The sequence below is a fragment of the Lactuca sativa genome, chromosome 5 (assembly GCF_002870075.4).
Source record: "Lactuca sativa cultivar Salinas chromosome 5, Lsat_Salinas_v11, whole genome shotgun sequence".
Classification (NCBI taxonomy): domain Eukaryota; kingdom Viridiplantae; phylum Streptophyta; class Magnoliopsida; order Asterales; family Asteraceae; genus Lactuca; species Lactuca sativa.
This window is the reverse complement of record NC_056627.2, coordinates 333481218-333498565: the sequence shown is the minus strand read 5'-3', so window position 1 is coordinate 333498565 and position 17348 is coordinate 333481218. Positions and strand designations below refer to the sequence as shown.

At 39.3% G+C, this 17348-nt stretch overlaps 1 protein-coding gene across 1 annotated transcript; it reads right to left on the bottom strand.

The window, feature by feature from the left end:
• Positions 1-12710: 12710 nt before the first annotated feature.
• Positions 12711-14954, bottom strand: LOC111908959 (non-structural maintenance of chromosomes element 4 homolog A). Its single transcript, XM_023904758.3, has 7 exons — positions 14498-14954; positions 14281-14361; positions 13858-14110; positions 13662-13752; positions 13363-13579; positions 13190-13281; positions 12711-13113 (listed from the first exon to the last, which is right to left on the bottom strand). Exons 1-7 carry the CDS (start codon positions 14670-14672, stop codon positions 12856-12858), a joined length of 1167 nt encoding a protein of 388 aa, XP_023760526.1. The 5' UTR covers positions 14673-14954; the 3' UTR covers positions 12711-12855.
• Between the last annotated feature and the right edge of the window lie 2394 nt (positions 14955-17348).

Below are 17348 nucleotides of genomic sequence, written 5' to 3'. Positions count from 1 at the left end.
CCCTGCTGTTCCCCATCTAGTACTCTTACTTGGAATTTGAAGAATCATAATATTAAAATATTCAATTAACCAATTTCCAATATATTAATATGGTTCAGTGTAGATATTTATGTTGAACCACATGAAAACACTTAATTTTTACTAATCGTTTATTTACTTATTAATAATAATTGATACTTACTTTTTTTAATATGAGACAGGTGCAAAGCATATAAAATTTGCTACCTAAACATATTTTCTTTTTAGCTATTGTATATTAAATTGTAAAACTAATATTCTACATAAAACACCCAACAAAATATTATTAGCATTTAATAACTTCCAAATACAATCATAATGTCCTAGAAAATACAAAAACGGACACATTCTATATAAAATAAATTATAAAATATTTAATCCGAAATCCAAATATATGAAATCTACAATCTTATATTGTTTGCTGGAATGGAAGTTGTTTGGAATCGGACAGTCCTTTCGTAAATCCTTTGCTACGAGCTTTGGAACTTGTCAATGGTTTCTACCTTAAAACCTTTGCATCTGTTAACTTGGAAGCACAATTGAGCTTGTTTTCTTAGTGGTTCTCTTTCAATAAAGGATAAAAAGTAAAAACAGAATGACAGTCTAGTACACATAAACGATTCCTCGGGTTTGCTTTTGATTGGAGGGTAATTTTGTAAATTACAGGGTGGAAGTCATCTTCTAGTTAAGGATGTCAACGGGTGTAAACTGGACGGGGATTGCACCCCCGCCCCCACCACCGAAATTTCCCCTTTCCTCCACCCCGCCCTCGAATTCATGGATTACCTCCCGTTTTCCCGTCTCCTACTGATTTTGGGATATTTTTATTGGGCTAAAAGAAGTTTTTTTTTTGCTTAAAAAACTATTTTTTTCTATAAAAATAGTTATTTACAAAATAATTTTACATGTTAAAAACAAAATTGTTATCACATCTCAAAACCATTATACTAACAACTTAAAAACATGATTTTTTGTTGACTTTTGGAAACTCAAAATCGTTGTTGTTGTTATTATTATTGTTGTTATTATTATTATATATTAATAGGTCCCCCATGGGGTTTAGGGACGAGACTGCCTACTCCGTCCCCGCCTCCAAAATAAAATTAAAACAGGGATTAACATTTCCCCCGTCCCGGAATTTTTCAACAAATATCTCTTATATAGGATTATGGCCCTACGGGTTCGAGGTCTCACGTGACTTTTTGACATTCCTACTTCTAGCAAGGTGCAAGGACCCTACTAGGAGATAGGTTCCACCCCATAGTTTATAAAAATACCCTCCAAATATTCCTATTTTGCTAGAATAATCCCTTTCGACACCTTCTTTCGCTCAAAATCCCCTGTTTTGTACCATTTTTTGTAACGACCATAAAATTCGAGCCAAATTAAAACATTTTAATTCATTCAAAACCATTAAGTTCATACATTTGTTTTCAAAATAGTTTAAACATCAGAGCATTTCCCAGAACAATATCACATAAATCATAAAACATGAGGAGCGGTACGATCACGTCTTCGCCTTGCCACGGTCTCCTGAAGTACCTGAAACAATACACTGAAACTGTAAGCCCGAAAGCTTAGTGAGTTACCCCCAAAATACCAACCACAATACCATACACATAACATATCATATCATAAACAGAACAGCCATGCATATCGAGTCTACAGTGTGACTGGTCCGCCTGCACCAGGCCTTCAGTCCACTCGGTCCACCCTCTCTCCAAGTCTACAGTATGACTGGTTCGCCCGCACCGGGCCTTCAGTCCACCTGGTCCACTCTCTGAGTCTACAGTACGATTGGTCCGCCCGCACCGGGCCTTCAGTCTGTCTGGTCCACTCTCCGAGCCTCGGCACGTCTGGTCCGCCCTCATGGGGCCTTCAGCCTATCTGGACCGCTCGTCGGGCCTTCCGCCTAACCGGTCCGCCCTGGGTATGTTGGCCTACAGCAAAAAGCAGGACCTGCCTCAACCCAACCCCAGTCCAACAACCTTGTGCACATAAATATATAATCATATAGCAATTCGCAACTAATCAACCGATCTAGCATATCACATAACATAGCAACTTCCTAACCAGAATACCGACCTTACCAGGTCTCTAACATAACATCATCCTATATACCAGGATACCGACCTTAACCAGGTATCTAACATAGCATCATCCTATATACCAGGATATCGACCTTAACCAGGTCTCTAACATAGCATCATCCTATATACCAGGATACCGACATTAACCAGGTCTCTAACATAGCATCATCCTATATACCAGGATACCGACCTTAACCAGGTCTCTAACATAGCATCATCCTATATACCAGGATACCGACCTTAACCAAGTCTCTAACATAGCATCATCCTATATACCAGGATATCGACCTTAACCAGGTCTCTAACATACCAGGATACCGACCTTAACCAGGTCTCTAACATAGCATCATCCTAACTACCAGGATGCAAGCATAGCAAAGCAATAACATAACAAACAACTACCCGATTCCCATCCGATAAAGGGCCGGCCTTGGTGCCTTAGACCCTGTCGATATAGTGAGGATAACTCACCTGCAACTGCCGACTTGAAGAAGTAAGACCACGCTGCTTCGACCACCAGCACGAACTCCACCACTGATCATTACCAAATAACCAATCCAATAAATACCAATAATTACCAAAATAGCCCTGGAAGACAACCGGTCAACCCATGGTCAAAGTCAAGGTCCTCACTCAAAGTCAACCTACCTGGTTGACCCTACTCGCCGAGTCAACCCGTTGACTCATCGAGTTCCTATGCTCAGAACTCCCATGCCACGACTCAACTCGCCGAGTCGCCCCAAGACTCATCGAGTCCAACAAGCTTTGAGTCCTTTCCTGCTCAACTCACCGAGTCATCCCTCGACTCACCGATTGACAGCTCAAAGAGAAAAGGTTAGGGTTCCACGACCAGACTCGCCGAGTCCAAGAACAGACTCGTCGAGTCCAAGGCAATTTTCAACAGACTCGCCGAGTTGTTCTTCTAACTAGCTGAGTCCATGCACATATTCATACAACTCGTCGAGTGCACCCATGTGACTCGTCGAGTCTCTTCAGTTCTCATTCCATGCAGAGGCTTTTCAAGCCATGTAAGGACTCAAATCTATAGATCCACTCTTCTACAGCCTAGCCCTCACATAAAGTTACAAACTTTACGTGGAACCAAGGTGATATAAGCTCAAATAACAAAGATTCTCCTCCAAGCTCTAATTCACTCAACAATGGGGTTTCCTCACGAATTAGGGTTTCTGGATCTCAATGGGCAGCAAAGAGGCTGAGGGGAAAACATAAGGTTTATTAAATAGAGTGCAAACCCTGAAAATAGGGTTTCTCATTCCAGCACCGACTCGCCGAGTCTAGCCGCCGACTCGCCGAGTCGGTCACTTAGCACGTGACCAAATCGCGACTCGACTCGCCGAGTCTATCCATAGACTCGCCGAGTCGATCTTTCTTAATTACACCAAGAACCCTGAACTTGCACTTCTGAACTCGGGGTGTTACAATTTTCCCCCACTTAAATTAGGCTTCGCCCTCGAAGCCTGCAGCAACACATCCCAGATGATACTCCCGCAATACAGCCCCTGGTCTCAACCGACCCAGGTTCCTCCAAACACTGCTATCAAACATCTGTAAATTCTAACTCTTCCTTCACAGAGTCACGACAACTGCTTCAAGCCGGCCACCGGCTTCTTTCTCTGATAACAACACTCATCAAGCAATGATCACCTGATGATATTTCCCTTATTCCAAATCACAACAATCACTTGACTCTTACAAATCTAGATATCACCCTGAACCACCGGGTCCTGACCCGGTATCAAGCTACTACCCCTTTCCTTGACTGGCATATCCTTTATCGCATTCACTTCCGGGACTTATCCCACTTTCCTTTCCAAATCCGACTCGTTTCTTTCCGCGCTGACAGGATGACACATCCTTCAGCTTCGGAGCAACTCCCATGAGCTCTCCTCTGCAATCACATACAATGTTGAATCTGCTCTAACATCCTCGGGCTGGAAAACCCGACATACTGACGATACCTTCGGACATCCCCAGGATGAATTACCGCTACATACATAACCTCCTGATCACAACCATACTGGAAGCCCAAGGCTCCCTCCTTGCATCCCTTCCGAACTCCTCTGGTTCTACACCACCGGAAATCCTTTTGTGACCTCAATAGACACCCAACCCGGATGTGCTTCCATACCACTGGCACAATCACAATGCTCAATAACCATAATCGAAATACTCTCAATCATCCATTCACACTGCTGCTTTCACTTCTGTGAACCAACACTCCCTCCCGGAGTTACATACATTTCCCTTTCCTTATCCAAGGAAATCTACTGGTCAATCTTGCCACTTTAGACAAGTGCCACGGTGCTCACACCCCACTCTACACTATCCCTTGTAGAGTAACCGCTACTCCATGCATTTCACATGCTCTGAATCTGCTCGCAAGGACTCTCGGGTCCATGCACTTCCTTCCGCTAACATGATCAATACCCGGGGCCATACCCACTATTTGCTATCGCATCGCAACATACTCAATCCATCTCCTCATATAGATCTATCAACACATACAGAGTCTTCAGCATGACTGGACCGCCTTACTAGGCCTTCAGCCAATCTGGACCGCTCTCAGAACCTTCAGCATGTCTGGACCACCCTCTAGGGCCTTCAGCCTATCTGGACCGTTCTCTGAGCCTTCGGCCTGACTGGTACGCCCACAGGCCTTTAGTCTCTCCGGACCGCTCAAACTATCATACATCGTCCCGAACTATCCTTCCTGGGAATCTTTCCCGTACATACTGTTCTAGCCCTCTAGGGGTTCGGAACTCTAACTCCATCCCATCTACTCAGATCTCAGCCTAATCCTAGGCCTCACAACAACCAATCACCCTTTCCCAAAAACCTTGGTCTGTACCCCACCCCATTTGCCTGTCACTTACTCATACTAGCCCACACTCTTGGCTGACTGAAACACTGCTGAATCCCAAACAGCTAATCAACCACTAATGCTTTTCGATCCTCCTGAGAATTTTCCAATTCTCCCCACTTAGAACATTGCCTACCAACCACCGGTGACTCGACCAGCATAAATCAATCATCCCTACTCAACATACTCCTCTTATCCATGAACTGATTTCCTATGAAACGAGCAACCTCCACAAAATCACTTCCCAACATCACACATCACAAACTCTAAGGGAGTTCGACTCTCTGCTGAACACTTCTCAAATCGCAATTGCTATACCCGACAACGAGACCATACAACCAAATTTTGACCATCAATCCCTTGGATGCTAATCGCCTACAACTCCTAGTTACTGACACTCCCAACCAAACCATGAAGCACGCAAAACGGCGAATAAAATACAACACTACATAGATAACCAGATAACCAAACAACGACGAAACGAAAACATACCCGCAACTGCATCTGGCTCTGCCTTGACCTCCTCTGCTGTGAGCTGAAAAGCGCAACCTTGAGCCCTCGAAGGCTCCGCTCCACCCTGACCCCCGCCAGTAATCCTCAAAGTGGCTGGTGCTGGAGCCTACACCATTCTGGAAACAAGCTGTGGACAGTTGGCCCTCAAGTGACCAACCTGGTGGCAATGATAATAAATCCTCACATCCTAAATCGGGGCCGACTGCCGACAATCCCTCGCGTAAGGCTCCTCTCTCCCGCACTTGCAGCACGCACCACCCGACCTACAAACTCCGGTATGACCCTTCCCGCACCTTTCGCAAGTGTGACTGCTCTGATTTCCCAACCTGGAATCAACGGTCTTGGACCGTTTCGGCGCCGGCTGCGACTTCGTCGGGGCCTGCCTCTGCTCTCTCAACTGCAACTCAATCTCCAACTCACACCGCTGAGCGGCCTCCTACAACTCCAGTAAGGTCTCGCACCTCTGCGTAGACACAAACTGTCTGATATCCCTCTTGAGCATACTTAGATATCGGGACATCTGAGCCTGTTCCGAAGCAAATTCAGGGTAAAACATCGCCCTCTTTGTGAACATCCTGGTGATCTCCGTTATCGACTCCGAATCTTGCCTCAATTCTAAGAACTCCTGAGCCAACCTTTCCCTTTCAACCCGTGGAACATAACGGGTACTGAACATCTCCCAGAACTAATTCCATGAATTCGCAGCCCGCTGCGTATCCGAATAAAATCCCGTGGTCAACCTCCGCTAATCCTTCGCCCCGAGCCTCAAAAGGTTCAAAGCACACATCACCCTCTGATCCGCAGGGCATGAACATGTGAAGAAACAACCCTCCACGTCTTACAACCACCTCATAGCAATGATCGGATCCTGAACTCCATCGAAAGTAGGGGCTTCGTATTATTGAAGTCCCGATACTGAAACCCTCGACCGGTTCCTCCCGATGCCGCTGATACAGCCGTTGTAGCTGCCGCGGCAGCAGCCTCTGTGAGAGCTGCATAATGCTCATCAAAGTACTGAACCATGGCGGTCTTGATCGACCCAAACATCTCCGGCAACTCAGCACAAAACATAGCAGCAACCTCATCATGTAGGATCTCACGAATCCTGCCATCCAACTCGTCCGTACTCATCTGACCAATGACCTCATGTGGTACCGATCGACCCTGATCACCCTCTCCTGATCCCGATCCCAAACCGTATCCTGCCCCGAGACGTCTCGTAATCTCCATACCGAAAATATGCTACAAGAATATTAGGCATTCCTCATAATAATCCTGAGAACTAGCTCCCAACAAAACCCTAGGGGTAGTGACTTCCTTGATACGCGTATGGGTTATGTGCTTTCAGTAGTACGGGCCCATACTACCTTCCACACCTACCCATATTCGTATCAAGTATCGCCAAAACACCCTAACAATAACATATACATAATGAACACTCCATCCCATCCCTAAAGGAGCACCACTATCCCATAACCGACCAACCGGTCTCACGCAACCTACCCATCCATGAAACTTCCACCATCCCTGCAGCATTAGTGTATACTAGCCACACATAACGCTAGACCCGATAGACTTTCAAATATCCAATTCTACCCTAAGGTCGAATCAAACATTCTCAGGCTATAAGATCTTGATTATGCACAGTCGTGATGCATACACTAAACAACTACAGTAAGGATGTCAATTTCATATAAGGAAAACCCTAGGCTAATAGGCATCATGAAATCAGGCAATTCTATCATGCAATTCCTGAAGATACCTAGCCTAGTACTAGCATGTTGTTCTAACATATCACATAATCAAGTAACTTGTGTGGTATTTTGGGGTCTACTTACTGGCTCTGGCTGATCGTACCCTCTGCATCCTCCTTCACTTATTTCGAAAACCTTTTGAAAACCATTTTGTAAATCCCTCCTTGATTTGAGACTGGATTCACACGAATGTTCCTCTAATTCACTCAAACCAAGGCTCCGATACCAACTTGTAACGACCATAAAATTCGAGCCAAATTAAAACATTTTAATTCATTCAAAACCATTAAGTTCATACATTTGTTTTCAAAATAGTTTAAACATCAGAGCATTTCTCAGAACCATATCACATAAATCATAAAACATGAGGAGCGGTACGATCACGCCTTCGCCTTGCCACGGTCTCCTGAAGTACCTGAAACAATACACCGAAACTGTAAGCCCGAAAGCTTAGTGAGTTACCCCTAAAATACCAACCACAATACCATACACATAACATATCATATCATAAACAGATTAGCCATGCATATCGAGTCTACAGTGTGACTGGTCCGCCTGCACCAGGCCTTCAGTCCACTCGGTCCACCCTCTCTCCGAGTCTACAGTATGACTGGTCTGCCCGCATCGGGCCTTCAGTCCACCTGGTCCATTCTCTGATACTACAGTATGAATGGTCCGCCCACACCGGGTCTTCAGTCTGTCTGGTCCACTCTCCGAGCCTTCAGCCTATCCGGACCGCTCGTCGGGCCTTCCGCCTAGCCGGTCCACCCTGGGTATGTTGGCCTACAGCAAATAAACATGTGCACATAAACATATAATCATATAGCAATTCGCAACTAATCAACCGATCTAGCAAATCACATAAGATAGCAACTTCCTAACCAGGATACCGACCTTAACCAGGTCTCTAACATAGCATCATCCTATATACCAGGATACCGACCTTAACCAGGTCTCTAACATCGCATCATCCTATATACCAGGATACCGACATTAACCAGGTCTCTAACATAGCATCATCATATATACCAGGATACCGACCTTAACCAGGTCTCTAACATAGCATCATCATATATACCAGGATACCGACCTTAACCAGGTCTCTAACATAGCATCATCCTATGTACCAGGATACCAACCTTAACCAGGTCTCTAACATAGCATCATCCTATATATCAGGATACCGATCTTAACCAGGTCTCCAACATAGCATCATCCTATATACCAGGATACCGACCTTAACCAGGTCTCTAACATAGCATCATCCTAACTACCATGATGCAAGCATAGCAAAGCAATAACATAACAAACAACTACCCGGATTCCCATCCGATAAAGGGCCGACCTTGGTGCCTTAGACCCTGTCGATATAGTAAGGATAACTCACCTGCAACTGCCGACTTGAAGAAGTAAGACCACGCTGCTTCAACCACCAGCACGAACTCCACCACTGATCATTACCAAATAACCAATCCAATAAATACCAATTATTACCAAAATACCCCTGGAAGACAACCGGTCAACCCATGGTCAAAGTCAAGGTCCTCACTCAAAGTCAACCTACCTAGTTGACCCTACTCGACGAGTCAACCCGTTGACTCATCGAGTTCCTATACCTAGAACTCCCATGCCACGACTCAACTCGCCGAGTCGCCCCAAGACTCGTCGAGTCCAACAAGCTTTGAGTCCCTTCCTGCTCAACTAACTGAGTCATCCCTTGACTCACCGATTGACAGCTTAAAGAGAAAAGGTTAGGGTTCCACGACCATACTCGCCGAGTCCAAGGCAATCTTCAATAGACTCGCCGAGTTGTTCTTCTAACTCGCCGAGTCCATGTACATATTCATACAACTCGTCGAGTGCACCCATGTGACTCGCCGAGTCTCTTCAGTTCTCATTCCATGCAGAGGCTTTTCAAGCCATGTAGGGACTCAAATCTATAGATCCACTCTTCTACAGCCTAGCCCTTACATAAAGTTGCAAACTTTACGTGGAACCAAGGTGATATAAGCTCAAAACACTCTAGGGCTAAGGATAAAGACGAAATGGCTTTACCAATGACTCTTAAACAGAGCTTTATGACATATAGGACCATCACAAGCTTATATCTGAAGTAGCATCCTCAGATCCAAGCTTCTATCTCGAATTAGTTCTCATATCTATCACCATACATGAATCCATGAAGAAATAGTTTAAGGAAATGGTTCCTTACCCCTGAAATGAGCCCAAACAGTTGTAGATTTCCGATCTCCCCAAGCTTCCTGATACAAGCCTCAAAACCTTCAAGCTTCAAATACCAAAGATCCTCCTCCAAGCTCTAATTCACTCAACAATGGGGTTTCCTCACGAATTAGGGTTTTTGGATCTCAATGGGCAGCAAAGAGGCTGAGGGGAAAACATAAGGTTCTTTAAATAGGGTGCAAACCCTAAAAATAGGGTTTCTCATTCCAGCACCGACTCGCCGAGTCTAGCCGTCAACTCACCGAGTCGGTCACTTAGCACGTGACCAAATCGCGACTCGACTCGCCGAGTCTATCCATAGACTCGCCGAGTCGATCTTTCTTAATTACACCAAGAACCCTGAACTTGCACTTCTGAACTCGGGGTGTTACATTTTTTGTTAAATAAAAGCCAAAAAATCTCAAATATTTAGAAAAATTTTAATTGTTTTATTTTTCTTTATTATTTTATATAGACAAAATTGCAAAAATGGTCCCTGTTGTTTGTCAATTTTTGTGGGTAAGATCCAAAACAAAGTTTATTAGTAAAAAATGTCTTTATTTGATGGTTTTGTTGTGGTTTTGGTCCCTACCTCGTTAAGTATAACAACTTGGCTGTTAAATTTTTGAAAATAACGCATTTACCCCTAAGGACAATTTCTGCAGTTTTATCTTTTTACCAAATTACAAGGACCATTTCTGTAATTTTTCTTTTTCATTTTATTGAATTATTGTATATTAATTTTTTCAAATAATTCTTTTTTAATTTCTTTCTTATTGGATTATTATATATTAAAAAATATTATTTTTAATATAATATATTTATATATTAATAAATATTATTTCATTATATTATTAATTTTTTTAATTAATTTTTGTTTGAATTTCTTCTTTATTGGATTAATTTTTTTCATTGGATTATTATGTATTAATAAATATTAATTTTATTATATTATATTTATATCTTAATAAATATTACTTTATTATATTATGAATTTTTTTAATTAACTATTTCTTAATTTCTTGTTTATTGGATTATTATATATTAATAAATATTTTTTTAACATATAATATTTTTCTATTAATAAATATTACTATTGTATTATGAAATTTTTTTATTTTTTATTAACTTAATTATATTTGTTGGATTATTATTTTTAATTTATTATTTTTATATATAATAAATATCATTTATTGGATTAATAATTTATAATGTATAATATTAATTCTTTTTAGTTTTATTGTTTCCACCACAAAGTCGTCAGAATACGCAAAAGTGTCTCGTCTCATCGTCGAAAATCGGCGGGACAACCGCCAATCACCTTCATTGGTTGTTCGACGGAAACCCCACCAACTTGTTACACCTAATTCCGCTAATAACCACCTAGGACAACCTCTTCACAATCCGTTGGAATCCTCTATATCAACCACTAAGCCGCCCATATTTTGCTACAACCACCAGGAGGTTCGAACCAAACGCCTCTGGTCTGCTCCTTCATTCGTTGCCTTCTACCACCTTATGTCGTCGTATCATCTCGTTGGAAATCGTCGATCATCGCCTATAGTCGGCCATTCTCGACGAAAACTACACTGTTCGACTACCCACACAATGTCCATCAAACCCTAGAAAACATACGGCCTCCAGCGACCATTCATTACCGATACCGCCATCAATGGCAAAAATGTTAAATCGAGGGTTTTCAAACCACCATATCCACTACATACAAGCAGGGGTGTGATAAAAATCCAAAATCGAATAACCGAACTGAACCAAATGATGTTTGGTTTATTTGGTTCGGGTTATTCGGTTATTTGGTTAATTCGATTTGGTTAACCTAACAAGGATACCTTATTTGGTTTGGTTTTTGTTAAATATTTATTATTTTCGTTAAACCGAAAAAACAGAATAAGCTATTTAATTTATATATATTTATAGTTTATATCTATGAATTAACATTTTATATTTAAATTGATGGATTAGTTATTAAAAAAGATTTTGATAACTCATTATTTAATTATTAAAAAAATAATTAAAAAAATTAATAATCAAATAAATTAATATTTATTAATATATAATAATCCAATAAAAAATAATACAATAATAAAGAAGTTAAAAAAGAATTCAAATACAATAATTCAATAAAAGTGAAAAAGAAAAATTGCATAATTGGTCATTGTAGTTTGATAAAAAAAGATAAAACTACAGATATGGTCCCTGGGGTAAATCCGTCATTTGCCAAAACTTAACAGTCAAGCTGTTAAACTTAACGTGGTGGAGACCAAAACCACAACAAAACCATCAAATAGGGACATTTTTTGCTAATAAACTTTTTTTTGTGGACATTATCCAAAAAATTTGACAAACCATAGGGACTATTTTTGCAATTTTGTCTTTTATATATGACGGGCGCTGGTAATTATCGTTTTTGGATCGACTTCATTTGCCAAAACTTAACAGTCAAGCTGTTAAACTTAACGTGGTAGAGAGCAAAACCACAACAAAACCATCAAATAGGGACCTTTTTTGCTAGTAAACTTTTTTTTGTGGACCTTATCCAAAAAATTTGACAAACCATAGGGACCATTTTTGCAATTTTGTCTTTTATATATGACGGGCGCTGGTAATTATCGTTTTTGGATCGACTTCATTTGCCAAAACTTAACAGTCAAGCTGTTAAACTTAACGTGGTAGAGAGCAAAACCACAACAAAACCATCAAATAGGGACCTTTTTTGCTAGTAAACTTTTTTTTGTGGACCTTATCCAAAAAAATTGACAAACCATAGGGACCATTTTTGCAATTTTGTCTTTTATATATGACGGGCGCTGTTAATTATCGTTTTTGGATCGACTACTGGAGTCTAAGAGACCTTTATTTTCATGAAAAATAACTACATTCCTGCTACAAAGTGGATATGACTGTATCCCTACTCAATGATGAGGGAGGTCTGATAGGAGGTAAAGTGCATGTGTGTGACCAAATGATAAGCTCAAGTTCAGTTAAATAGGTAGGAGTCAAATTTAGAGGTTTAACGTGTGGCTTATTGATTTGATATAGAACAAGCCAACCACCAGGGTGGGGAGCATAGACAAATTTATTAATTTATCAAGCTGTTTAATTAAATACATCTAACACTCTTTTAATCATTCAGACTTTTGGTTACAACAAACAAATCTCTGCAAACAAGAAATAAAATGTACTTAATAGCTCAAGCCCAAAGATATACATAACAAGTAAAGACCAACAAGATGTTGAATATAAATTCAGATACAGCTAAAACACATTTTAAACATATAGTGCCACAAGATATATAGTATTAAGAATCTAGTCAGAATCAGTGGCTTAATGCCACATGTCTATAGATATATTACTTTACAGTTTACCTAACCTTCCTCTTCCCTTTACGAATAGCACCACCACCACCACCTCTTGACCCTGAATCACCACTTTCCGGTGAGTCTTCAACAACTGTATCCTCTTGTATAACCAAACCACGGTTCCTTGAAAATTTCCTAATCGGAGTTGTTGGTAAAACACCTTCATTTTCATTTACTTTTTGGGAAGAATTAGGTGACGTGTCAACAGGAATCCTATGTGGCATCAGTTCTTCTCCAGCCTCAACCGCATCCAACATTAACTGTCAATCCAACACACAGCCATCAATATAGATATGGATACAGATACATGCTGAACTGATATTTTTATGGAGTTACCTTCCAATCTTTGAAATCAAATCTGAAGAGGAAATGAGTGTAGGAAACCTCCTTAGAAGCAACTGCATTAGCAGCTGGAGCATTCCTTGGTGCTATAAGAAACAATATAAATAAGTGATTTATGAAATGATAGAAGAAGGTTTTTGAGGAGATATTATTTCTTGAAAACTTACAAACTAAATGGTCTCCTTTATCGTTGACTTTTATTTCTGCACGACCATCTTTAACAAGAAAAGATAAGGCAAAAAGATTTTCAACGGTTTGAGCAAATGATGTTCTGTTCAGGACTAAAGTTTCAAGCTTTACAGTTCTGTTCCTTCTCAACACATCAAACATGGTTGACATGTTCTTATCAGTGTCTGTTTTCTCTTCTGTAACACTTGAAGCAAGCTACAAAAATCCAATAGAAAGTACAATTGTTTATATGATATGCATAAATGTAAATTAAGTCTCAAACTGTAAGCATAATTACCTCTTCAGGGCGAGCTTTTTCAGTTAATCTTGCACGCTTTCTTTGCTCTACAACCTTTCGTTGCTTGATTTCACAGTTCATTGGCCCAAGCCTGCAATACACAAACATAACTTTAGAGATCAAGTGTGTGTGTGTGTGTTAGAGAGAGAGAGAGAGAGAGAGAGAGAGAGAGAGAGAGAGAGAGATTGGTGCTTACATTGTGCAGCATCCATCAGCCTTGAGAAAAACATGAGACACTGCAATACCAATGTCTTTCCACCTAACAGAGTTCCTAATTTCATCAGCACCATCGCTTCCACTACCAATTCTACCAAAGTTCTTTAGTATACAAGATACAAAGTCAGATGGAGTCACTCCTTCGTTACTTTGTGCTTTAACAGAACTCATGAGTGTATTAGTGATGTCCAATAACGCTTCTGCATCAGCAACTTGCTCCCTGGGCTTCTGAACTGGAAACGGAACAAAACAGAAGACGTGGTCTATCAGAAACACAAGAAACTGATTATGTAGATATGAAGAATCCAAATGTTCTAGATTCTTGTTCAAAATACATGTCTGGTTAACAGTTAATTGTATATGTTTAAACACATCAACAAAGTAATATGGTGGCATAAAATACCCAGTTGATGCAGGCATTCGACTTCATCAAAAATGAACCTGAATTTATCCGAATCTGCCTTCGTTATATCATCTCTCTTGGCTGCAACAAAAAAAAATACGAAAGCAAATGAAAACCTCCAGGATTGACTTGAATCTCATAAGGTTCTATAAAACAACATGCAAAAACGATGGTGTAGACAGCAATAAAAACCCGTAACAAAATGAACGGGGATTACCGCTTATTAGATTCTTCACAGCAAGATAACGAGACCGAAGAACCCTGCGCTCCAATCCATTTCCCTCGTTTTGATCATCTCCTTCGTTATGATCACTCTCTCCCCTGTTTCTGCGACTAGCACCGTTCACCTTGCTGCCGCTACCACTCGGTTCGGCTTTCACATGTCGAACCATGATTGAAGAAAGGAAGCCGATACCAGATTAGTAAATCTTCTTGAAAGACTCGTAAAAAAGGAACAAATTAATCGAAGTAAATAAACCCTAGAATTTATGATAGGGTTGTGGAATCAACTGATAAGTGATTAGGTTTTAGGGAAAACCCGAAGAATTTTGAGGAATCGAGTATTTAGGGGGAAGACGGTTCGAAATACAAATTCGAGCCCTAAAAATTTCAAAATTTTGACGAAACGAAATTTGGGGCCGCCATCGTCTTGATGTTTTTTCATCTTCCCCCCAATTTATAGTTTGCCGCCCCAAAAATCCCAAATAAATATGAATCCCTCATAGTTTGTTTTAATTCAAAATCTCCACAAAAATTCATTGATTCTATGTTTTTCTTTCAAAAGACACGTAAAAGTATAAAAATATTGTTATGTTTTACAATTATTTGATTATATATTCATACAAATCGACATCAATAATTTATGTGCTCATCTGTCATACACATCTTTAGTAGTTTTTATAAGATGTTTAGGATGAAGTGTCTCTCATGCCATCTCCTGATGTTTAAGGTAGAGGTCTTGCTTTCATAGTTTTTATAAGATGTTTAGATTCATTGAAATATCTTTCACGTCATTTAGATGATGTTGAGAGATCTCACAACGACATAAACACCACCTCTACGTGGCGTGGTGCCACGTGAATCCGGCCACCTCAATCACGCCTAAAAGTCAATTTTTTTCTAAATTCACTCGTATAAATACTTATTTGTAGACACTTATTTCATACAACCAAACATACATTTCATACTACCAAACATACGCATTCATTTTAAATTTACTCTAATAACTAAAAGATGAGAGTATCCTAGAGATGGTCAAATTTTACACCGTTCAAAAAGTGTACAACTATAAATTGTTTTAGTCATTACGGTATCACTGTAGAAGCAACAAATAAGTATTTAAAGATGTATGAGAATGATGTTACAATTTTGTGATGGTATCATCATGCTTCACATAAAAACTTGTTGAAACATATATATAATGATAATGAACAATTGTAAGCGATGAACGGAACCAAACATGGCTTTCATGGAATGCTTTGAATAGATGACTGTATGCATTCGGAGTGGGCGAATTGCCCAAATGAAATGGTGAGGTCAATATGTATGAGTTGATCATGGAGTCTCGACAATAATAGCATAAGCAGTGGCATCAATTGATAAATGGTTTTGACATTTATTTTTGAGTAAATTACACGAATGGTCCCTATGGTTTGGGGTAATTTGCGCGCTTGGTTCCTAATTTATTTTTTTAACTCGGAAAGTCTATACTGTTCGTTTTTGTTACGCGCTTGGTCCCTATTTTTTGTTTTTGTTACGCGACCAGTCCATATCTTACCTAAAAAAACTATTATTTAAATAGGAAAAAATGATAGGATAGGTAAGGTAACGTGATGGGGGTTAGGGTTGGGGTTGAGGTTGGGTTGGGGTGTGTTTATTTAAATATTTTAAAAAATCAAGGGCAAAATAGTTTTTTAGGTAAGACAGGGACCAAGCGTGTAACAAAAACAAACAGTAGTAACCTTCCGAGTTAAAAAAATAAGTTAAGAACCAAACGCACAAATTACCCTAAACCATAGGAACCATTCGTGTAATTTACTCTTTATTTTTTGGTGTTAGCGTTGATAACTTCTTTGTGAATCGCAGATATTTGATGACACGATGACATATACAATGGAGAAGCATAATAGTGCTTGTGTTGAAGTAAATGTAGCATAATTCAAACATGGATTTTAGTCTGTTAATATTTTATAATATAGTATTTTATAATAGACAACTCGTCTAGGTGTCCAGAAGTTGAAAACGAAAAATGTTCAAAGTGTTGCAAAAGACAGCAACTAAAGATGCAGAACGAGAATTTGGAGTCCTTTAGATTCGTTGGCACATAATTCAAAATTCATCATGAACATGTGAACCGACAAAAATATATGACGTAATGTATGTTGGTATCATATATTCATATTATATAATATGATTTCTAACAACATTTTATGAGAATAATATAAGTTTAATTACGTGATATGCATAACATTTTCATCATGATATGATGGAACGTATCATCTTTTAATAAATGAATGTTTTTTCTGTCATATGTCATCTTCTCCTTCATTTTGACACTTGTCATTTTGTGAAAATTTTAGGAATTTTATTTTCCACTTGTCATTTTTTAGGAATTTCTATTTTCTTAAAATAAATTTCCATAAAATTGTAATGGGTTTTATAAGGAAATAAAATTATCCTATTAATTTGGTAATAAATCCTCATAAATACTTCAAATGATTTAATTTTTTTTGCAAATTTTCAAAATATTACATTATGTTATATAAAATATTTTATATTTATATATTGATATTAAATTTTTATTTTTAATAAACTCGTGTAATACATGGGTCTCACACCTAGTATATAATAATCAACAAACCAACAACAATAATGAATAATTGTAACTTTTATTATGTAAAAAAAAAATATGAATTACTAGAATATTCTCAATTTTAATTAATCCTATCTTTATATTTATAACTAGAAAGTGTGCCCATGCTTCGCATGGGTCAAAGTTGGTTTTTGTATTCTTTTGAAAAACGTATGATTACTTTCTTTGTTTGATGTATTCAAGTGCCAAGGCAGTA